This window comes from Oncorhynchus mykiss, chromosome 6 (genome assembly GCF_013265735.2).
Source record: "Oncorhynchus mykiss isolate Arlee chromosome 6, USDA_OmykA_1.1, whole genome shotgun sequence".
Classification (NCBI taxonomy): Eukaryota; Metazoa; Chordata; class Actinopteri; order Salmoniformes; family Salmonidae; genus Oncorhynchus; species Oncorhynchus mykiss.
The window spans coordinates 39178523-39188522 of NC_048570.1; the positions used below are offsets into that span (position 1 = coordinate 39178523).

At 46.7% G+C, this 10000-nt stretch overlaps 1 protein-coding gene across 2 annotated transcripts in view; it reads left to right on the plus strand.

Moving 5' to 3' along the window:
* ptch1 (patched 1) overlaps positions 1-10000 on the plus strand; it is a 79399-nt gene that overhangs the window by 23047 nt on the left and 46352 nt on the right. For both annotated transcript variants that reach the window (XM_036980081.1, XM_036980080.1), the window contains exons 3-7: positions 4692-4881; positions 4992-5061; positions 6648-6739; positions 7478-7676; positions 9477-9598. In XM_036980081.1, the coding sequence (XP_036835976.1) occupies positions 4692-4881; positions 4992-5061; positions 6648-6739; positions 7478-7676; positions 9477-9598 (673 nt within the window). The remainder of the gene's footprint in view (positions 1-4691; positions 4882-4991; positions 5062-6647; positions 6740-7477; positions 7677-9476; positions 9599-10000) is intronic.

A 10000-nucleotide genomic window follows, 5' to 3' on the forward strand; every position in this document is an offset into this window, starting at 1 on the left:
TTCAAGAGGGGTATAACAAGTACTGCAGTTGTTTGTTGTTGTACTGCACTTAGGACTAAGGTTACTGCTGAAAGGGCAGTATAACCGTGAGTATATCACAATACTTACACAGTACCCACACAAATCATTACATGGTAATAAGAACATTGTCAAGTGCTAGCCAGGCTTGTTAGTGCACTTTGAAAACTTGTACATGCTCTGTGTGTCCTCGAGTATAGTGTTGCGTGGCACATTGTTGTGTGTAGTGACATTGACTCTCGTGACATTGGCCTTGTCCCGTCCAGAAATAACCCCATTAGCCCCCTACACCCTACACCCTACACCCTAAAGCAGACTCTGAGAGGACTGGATAGGTGCAAGCAATATGGAGGAAATTCAGAGGGAAAGGTAGAGAGGTGTAACACATAGCTTACACCCATCAAATCCTCTAAGCTCTACACTAGTGCCTACGGTCTAGGGGGCTGTTTTTGGACAGGACACACACACACACAGTTCCATGAGTTGTAAATCAGTTCCATGCTGGCCTGTGTGTGTGGGTCGTGGTAGATGTGGGGGAGCGGCGAGAGCAGGAGAAAGCATGTTTCTGTCCGTCTCTGGTTAACTCAGGCCTGCTATTAATGATGTCTATTCTAAACACGCACTCAACCCGGATCGGATGGGAGCGCTGTGTTTGGGTCGGGGGGGGAAATCAAGTGCGTTTCCCTAATACGCACAGACATGGCCCCCTCCCTCCACGTTGCTCTCTGGTCTGCCTGGGTGGTCTGGCCCTGGACCGAATAGCATGCTTATGTTCAACTTTAATACGATTACAATAGGCTGAAAATATTCCGCCTATGCCTGTTTCCTGTTTCATGAATTGTAGTCGAGCAATCGAATTAGAGCATATAAAACATAACAGATTTTCAAACAGATTTTTCAGCTCGGTTCTCTCACAGAGCCTTGCGCGCGCGTGCGTGTGTGCGTGTGTGTGTGTGTGTGTGTGATAGGCAACGATGTGACATGGCTGTTGGAATAGTGACCTGTCTTGACATTCTGCGTCATTTTAGTCTGACAATGGTCAGGGGTGAGCAGAGATGGTCTGTGGCAATGACTCAGTAGAGTAGAAATGCTCTGTGTGTCAACCTCACCAGCTCAGCCTTTGTTATTGTTTTGGTTGTGTTGATGGACCGGAGGAGAGGAGGGTCCAGAAATGATGTCCGAGGGGAAAATAACAGTTTGTTGAAGTACCTTCTTTGTTGTCCCAAACAGATGTGTCAGTTTCATCAAATACGGATTATGTCTTTAAACAGGTTATAAGGACAGGGCAGATCACCTGCTGCGTGTCGACAAACGGGTGGCAGTTCAACATGTTGAGTCATTGGGAAATGAACAGAAAATGACACCCGATGAGGCAGAGATGGAGGCAGTGGGAGGGAGAGACTGAGGCAGTGGCCAGCAGGATTGGAGGGTTCTGGGAGGGAGTGACTGAGGCAGTGGCCAGCAGGATAAGAGGGTTTTGGGAGGGAGAGACGGTGGCAGTGGCCTGCAGGATTGGAGGGTTCTGGGAGGGAGAGACTGAGGCAGTGGCCAGCAGGATTTGAGGGTTTTGGGAGGGAGAGACTGGGGCAGTGGCCAGCAGGATTGGAGGGTTCTGGGAGGGAGAGACTGAGGCAGTGGCCAGCAGGATTGGAGGGTTTGGGAGGTAGAGACTGAGGCAGTGGCCAGCGGGATTGGAGGGTTTTGGGAGGTAGAGACTGAGACAGAAGCCAGCAGGATTGGAGGGTTATGGGATGGAGTGACTGAGGCAGTGGCCAGCAGGATTGGAGGGTTTTGGGAGGTAGAGACTGAGGCAGTGGCCAGCAGGATTGGAGGGTTTTTGGGAGGTAGAGACTGAGGCAGTGGCCAGCAGGATTGGAGGGTTTTGGGAGGGAGAGACTGAGGCAGTGGCCAGCAGGATTGGAGGGTTTTGGGAGGGAGAGACTGAGGCAGTGGCCAGCAGGATTGGAGGGTTTTGGGAGGTAGAGACTGAGGCAGTGGCCAGCAGGATTGGAGGGTTTGGGAGGTAGAGACTGAGGCAGTGGCCAGCGGGATTGGAGGGTTTTGGGAGGTAGAGACTGAGACAGAAGCCAGCAGGATTGGAGGGTTATGGGATGGAGTGACTGGGGCAGTGGCCAGCAGGATTGGAGGGTTTTGGGAGGTAGAGACTGAGACAGTGGCCAGCAGGTTTCGAGGGTTTTGGGAGGTAGAGACTGAGGCAGTGGCCAGCAGGATTGGAGGGTTTTGGGAGGTAGAGACTGAGGGAGTGGCCAGCAGGGCTGGAGGGCTTTGTGAGGTAGAGACTGAGGGAGTGGCCAGCAGGGCTGGAGGGCTTTGTGAGGTAGAGACTGAGGGAGTGGCCAGCAGGATTGGAGGGTTTTGGGAGGTAGAGACTGAGGGAGTGGCCAGCAGGATTGGAGGGCTTGGGAGGTAGAGACTGAGGGAGTGGCCAGCAGGATTGGAGGGTTTGGGAGGTAGAGACTGAGGCAGTGGCCAGCGGGATTGGAGGGTTTTGGGAGGTAGAGACTGAGACAGAAGCCAGCAGGATTGGAGGGTTATGGGATGGAGTGACTGAGGCAGTGGCCAGCAGGATTGGAGGGTTTTGGGAGGTAGAGACTGAGACAGTGGCCAGCAGGTTTCGAGGGTTTTGGGAGGTAGAGACTGAGGCAGTGGCCAGCAGGATTGGAGGGTTTTGGGAGGTAGAGACTGAGGGAGTGGCCAGCAGGGCTGGAGGGCTTTGTGAGGTAGAGACTGAGGGAGTGGCCAGCAGGGCTGGAGGGCTTTGTGAGGTAGAGACTGGAGGGTTTTGGGAGGTAGAGACTGAGGGAGTGGCCAGCAGGATTGGAGGGCTTGGGAGGTAGAGACTGAGGGAGTGGCCAGCAGGATTGGAGGGTTTGGGAGGTAGAAAATGTTTGTTCACCTCGCACAGTAAGTCAAAAAAGTAATGTTTACATGTATATATATATATATATATATATATATATATATATATATATATATATATGTTGTTTTTTTTTACATCCATTCAAATTATAATAGTTCATCACAGTATTTGAAAAATCTTTCTAACACTCTCCCCCTCGATAATCAGCATAGCTGATAAATAGGCCATGGGCATGTTGCGTGTATTGGTTTTGATTTGAATGATTGTCAATTTCATCGTCATGCGATAGCGAAGCTGTCCCCTTCGTACTTTCCTTGTCAATTAATTATCTTATAGCCTACTTTCAGAAAGCCTACATTCTTAAAAAAAAACGTTTCCAAAAAGGTTATTCGGCTGTCCCCATAGGAGAACCCTTTTTGGTTCCAGGAAGAACTCTTTTTGGTTCCACGGAGAACCTTTTTCGGTTCCATGTAGAATCCTTTGTGGAAAGAGTCCTACATAGAACCTAAAAAGGTTCTACTTGGAACCAAAAGGGTTCTTCAAAGTGTTCTCCCATTGGGACAGCCGAATAACCATTTTAGGTTCTAGATAGCACCCTTTTTTCTAAGAGTGTAAGGTTAGGCCTAGATTTTATTATACGTTTTAAGGAAAGGAGAAATGTTTGCTCCTGTGTCTGACACGCTGGTGGTTTTGTTTGGCGGCTGCTTTTACGTGCATGTGAGAGCTGGCTGATTCTCTCTATTGGTCTATACGTCCGCTCAGAAAGTTTCCTAAAGTAGCCTGTCTGGACTCCATCTCTTTAATGAGAATCAAACACTCCTGTCACGATTTCATCTTTTCGATAGCTTGGGCTACAGTATATCTCTCATTACGGCGTCCTCTCTTTGAAGAAAACATGTCAGTGTCAGTGCCATCGAATGGCCGCAGCAGCACGGTTTATGACGTTACGCGAATATTTCGGGAAAAGTGGGAGAAAACCCATCGGACTTTGTTTGTTTGTGCGTCAAAATAGGATTTGGATTTTAAAAATATGTATGTAGAAAAGCCAACAGTCAAGGACAAAGTCGGCATTTCTTTGTATTTTGACTCTTTAAAAATGGAACAGATCCCATCCAACCTGGCATTTCTTCATTTGTTGATGAATATTTATAAGTAATGACCTGAGTAATAATAACGAAATGCCATGGTAATAACGAAGTGTAATGGCTTGTTTCAAATCGGTTTTATTTAGAAGCATATCCATGTAAACAAGTGTACAAACAGAATTTTGTACACACCCCCCCCCCCTAAACGGTTACCTCGGTGACCGTGTACATTGGCCCGGCCAGTTACCTTAACCTCACATTCCAAGACCGCCACGGCCCTACCATAAGGCTGCTTTTGTAGCTGGAGGGGCTGGGAGCTCACGCACAGGGCTTAGCCTCACCACGCCACAAAGTGAGAGAGGGAGGGAGGGAGGGAGTGTCTCCCTCCTTTCTTACTACTGTAGGGCTGGGGAGCCAAACGCTGAGGCCGAGACTGGCCTTTTATGACACCGTACTGACATTCTAAGTCAATTAGGACAGGTTTCGGTAACAGCGATTAGTGTGGCGGGGCTGACAAGGTCATCACATGCCTTTACTGCTCTTTCAGGACGATTGATACATGAATCCGTTTGATTGTATTCGTTGTTACAGAAAGGTGGAATGTACGTGTTCGAAATCCAACCAGGTTCGGGAAGATGTGTATGTCATATAATATCAGACTGAACGCGCGCGCGCGTGTGTGTGTGTGTGTCTCCTCTGGTGTGCAGTGGGCGGCAGGGTGAATCAGGAGCTGAAGTACACGCGTCAGAAGATGGGCGAGGAGGCCATGTTCAGTCCCCAGCTGATGATCCAGACGCCGCGGCAGGAGGGCGCTAACGTGCTCACTGTGGAGGCGCTGCAACAGCACCTGGATTCAGCTATCAGGGCCAGCCGAGTGCACGTTTACCTCTTTAACAGGTGACACACACACACACACACACACGCACCACACACACACACACGTTCAAACAAATTATGTTTTTGATCGGTCTGAACCTGCTGTGGTAAATTATATTTTGTCTTTTCAGACAATGGAAATTGGAACATTTATGCTACAAATCAGGAGAACTTGTTACCGAAGCTCATTTTATGGACCAGGTAAGCATGAGTGAGCTGAGTTTGTCTCTCTCTTTCTACACCAAACACTGCCTCGTATACAGAGGGGTAGAGCGTTGTTCATAGTGGTAGAGTGTCAGTGGTAACACGGTGCCTGCTGTCCCCTGTCAGACCATTCAGAATGATTAATGTGATGTTACTATAATGTGATGTTACTATAATGTGAGGTTACTATAACGTGAGGTTACAATTAGAGGTCGACCGATTAATCGGAATGGCCGATTAATTGGGGCCGATTTCAAGTTTTCATAACAATCGGAAATTGGTATTTTTGGCCACCGATTTGCGTTTTTTTTTAACACCTTTATTTAATCTTTATTTAACTAGACAAGTCAGTTAAGAACACATTTGTATTTTCAATGACGGCCTAGGAACAGTTGGTTAACTGCCTCGTTCAGGGGCAGAACGACAGATTTTCACCTTGTCAGCTCGGGGGATCCAATCTTGCAACCTTACAGTTAACTAGTCCAACGCAATAACGACCTGCCTCTCGCTCGTTGCACTCCACAAGGAGACTGCCTGTTACGCAAATGCAGTAAGCCAAGGTAAGTTGCTAGCTAGCATGAAACTTATCTTATAAAAAACAATCAATCATAATCACTAGTTAACTACACATGGATGATGATATTACTAGATATTATCTAGCGTGTCCTGTGTTGCATATAATCTAACTGAGCATACAAGCATACAAGTATCTGACTGGGTGGTGGTAGGCAGAAGCAGGCGCGTAAACATTCATTCAAACAGCACTTTTGTGCGTTTTGCCAGCAGCTCTTCGTTGTGCGTCAAGCATTGCGCTGTTTATGACACCAAACCTATCAACTCCCGAGATGAGGCTGGTGTGACCAAAGTGAAATGGCTGGCTAGTTAGCGCGCGCTAATAGCGTTTCAAACTTCACTCGCTCTGAGCCTTGGTGTGGTTGTTTCCCTTGCTCTGCATGGGTAACGCTGCTTCGATGGTGGCTGTTGTCGTTGTGTTGCTGGTTCGAGCCCAGGGAGGAGCGAGGAGAGGGACTGGAGGCTATACTGTTACACTGGCAATACTAAAGTGCCTATAAGAACATCCAATAGTCAAAGGTTAATGAAATACAAATGGTATAGAGGGAAATAGTCCTATAATAACTATAACCTAAAACTTCTTACCTGGGAATATTGAAGACTCATGTTAAAAGGAACCACCAGCTTTCATATGTTCTCATGTTCTGAGCAAGGAACTGAAACGTTAGCTTTCTTACATAGCACATATTGCACTTTTACTTTCTTCTCCAACACTTTGCTTTTGCACTATTTAAACCAAATTGAACATGTTTCATTATTTATTTGAGGCTAAATGTATTTTATTGATGTATTATATTAAGTTAAAATAAGTGTTAATTCAGTATTGTTGTAATTGTCATTATTACAAATAAAACATTTTTTAAAAATAAATTGGCCGATTAATCGGTATCGGCCTTTTTGGGCCTCCAATAATCGGTATCGGCGCTGGAAAATCATAATCGGTTGACCTCTAGTTACAATGTAGTGATTGGAGCGTCAGTGGTAACACGGTGCCTGCTGTCCCCTGTCAGATTATTGAGAAGCTGCACCCCTGTCTCATCATCACGCCCCTGGACTGTTTCTGGGAGGGAGCCAAGCTCCAGTCTGGAATGTTCTACCTCCCGTGAGTACATAGTATACACACCACACACACACACAAAACAAACACACGTCATTGTACCCACATCACAGCCTGTAGATCTGGAAACCACGACTATTGACAGACGTCTAGTATCAGCTCCTCCGACTGGGCGGATCTCCACATTTTTGGCGGTTCTGTAGCGTTGGATTCTGGAATGTTCTTCGAGATGTTGGAGATTGTGTCATTCTGTGATTTGGAGGTGTGTTTACCCACCTCTCCTAGTGGCTGCCAATCACACACAACCCCAACTATTAGACACCCAACACAGACATGCAACTGGATTAAACCGACCCGAAACATTGGGCTGTGTCACTGTATCTGGCAGGCACATCGCTGGCATTTGTTTCTCTCCAGCTCGGGGCCTCACACCATTGTCTGGCCCTTCAGTGTCTAATAGTTCCCCACTACAGTAATATTCAGCAGATCTCTCTCTCTCTCTCTCTCTCTCTCTCTCTCTCTCTCTGCGTGTGTGTGTTTCCTTTGCTACCCCCGACAATAAAAAAGGTTTTTACTATGGGTTAGGAGGCCCGGAAACTGACCCGAGTCTGGTTAAACACATACAATGTGATCTGAACCAGAGAGAGGGAGAGTTAATGCTGATGCTGATGGTGAGACGAGAGAGGGCAGTGAGGAACAAACTCATCTAGCCTAGCTATGTGTGTGTGTGTGTATGATCTGGTCATTCTGATCACTCTGGTGTGTGTCCCTCCCCCTCCGCAGTGGAAAGCCCCCTCTGCAGTGGACCAACTTTGACCCCAAGGAGTTCCTGACGGAGCTGCGGACTCTGAAGTTCCAGGTGGACAGCTGGGAGGAGATGCTGGAGAAGGCTGACGTGGGACACGGCTACATGGACCGACCCTGTCTCAACCCCCAAGACCCCGACTGTCCCCTCACGGCTCCCAACAAGAACACCACCAAGGTACACACACACACACACACACACACACACACACACACACACACACACACACACACACACACACACACACACACACACACATACAGTGCCTTGCGAAAGTATTCGGCCCCCTTGAACTTTGCGACCTTTTGCCACATTTCAGGATTCAAACATAAAGATATAAAACTGTATTTTTTTTGTGAAGAATCAACAACAAGTGGGACACAATCATAAAATGGAACAACATTTATTGGATATTTCAAACTTTTTTAACAAATCAAAAACTGAAAAATTGGGCGTGCAAAATTATTCAGCCCCTTTACTTTCAGTGCAGCAAACTCTCTCCAGAAGTTCAGTGAGGATCTCTGAATGATCCAATGTTAACCTAAATGACTAATGATGATAAATACAATCCACCTGTGTGTAATCAAGTCTCCGTATAAATGCACCTGCACTGTGATAGTCTCAGAGGTCCGTTAAAAGCGCAGAGAGCATCACGAAGAACAAGGAACACACCAGGCAGGTCCGAGATACTGTTGTGAATAAGTTTAAAGCCGGATTTGGATACAAAAAGATTTCCCAAGCTTTAAACATCCCAAGGAGCACTGTGCAAGCGATAATATTGAAATGGAAGGAGTATCAGACCACTGCAAATCTACCAAGACCTGGCCGTCCCTCTAAACTTTCAGCTCATACAAGGAGAAGACTGATCAGAGATGCAGCCAAGAGGCCCATGATCACTCGGGATGAACTGCAGAGATCTACAGCTGATGTGGGAGACTCTGTCCATAGGACAACAATCAGTCGTATATTGCACAAATCTGGCCTTTATGGAAGAGTGGCAAGAAGAAAGCCATTTCTTAAAGATATCCATAAAAAGTGTCTTTTAAAGTTTGCCACAAGCCACCTGGGAGACACACCAAACATGTGGAAGAAGGTGCTCTGGTCAGATGAAACCAAAAATGAACTTTTTGGCAACAATACAAAACGTTATGTTTGGCGTAAAAGCAACACAGCTGAACACACCATCCCCACTGTCAAACATGGTGGTGGCAGCATCATGGTTTGGGCCTGCTTTTCTTCAGCAGGGACAGGGAAGATGGTTAAAATTGATGGGAAGATGGATGGAGCCAAATACAGGACCATTCTGGAAGAAAACCTGATGGAGTCTGCAAAAGACCTGAGACTGGGACGGATATTTGTCTTCCAACAAGACAATGATCCAAAACATAAAGCAAAATCTACAATGGAATGGTTCAAAAATAAACATATCCAGGTGTTAGAATGGCCAAGTCAAAGTCCAGACCTGAATCCAATCGAGAATCTGTGGAAAGAACTGAAAACTGCTGTTCACAAATGCTCTCCATCCAACCTCACTGAGCTCGAGCTGTTTTGCAAGGAGGAATGGGAAAAAATTTCAGTCTCTCGATGTGCAAAACTGATAGAGACATACCCCAAGCGACTTACAGCTGTAATCGCAGCAAAAGGTGGCGCTACAAAGTATTAACTTAAGGGGGCTGAATAATTTTGCACGCCCAATTTTTCAGTTTTTGATTTGTTAAAAAAGTTTGAAATATCCAATAAATGTCGTTCCACTTCATGATTGTGTCCCACTTGTTGTTGATTCTTCACAAAAAAATACAGTTTTATATCTTTATGTTTGAAGCCTGAAATGTGGCAAAAGGTCGCAAAGTTCAAGGGGTCCGAATACTTTCGCAAGGCACTGTATATATATCCATGTACAGTACATGTACACATGCATCCATACACCCATACGTGCACACACCCATGCAGACACATACCCATGTTGTTGTGTTGCAGCCCTTTGACGTGGCTCGCGTCCTGACTGGCGGATGCCATGGCCTCTCCAGGAAGTACATGCACTGGCAGGAAGAGCTGATCGTAGGGGGGACCACCAAGAATGGCACTGGACCACTACTCAGGTAAGAGAGCGCGAGAGCTAAAGAGAGAGAGAGAGAGGGAGAGAGAGAGAGAGAGAGAGAGAGAGAGAGAGAGAGAGAGAGAGAGAGAGAGAGAGAGAGAGATGAATGTTTGGGTAGTTGGGTGGAGTGTGCAGGCTTTCTATCTATTGGGCAGTGTGTGTGAGTAGGGTCTTTGTGCGATAGAGTCTCTCTGTGAGTGTGTGTGTGTGTGTGTGTGTAGTAACTATCTAGTGTCCAGGCAGCACAGCCAGACTTGAGCAGGAACAGCTGGAGTTCTTAGATTTCACTGGAATCTGCTAATGACTGCAAGATTTACGACACTGCAACACACACACACACACACACACACACACACACACACACACACACACACACACACACACACACACACACACACACACA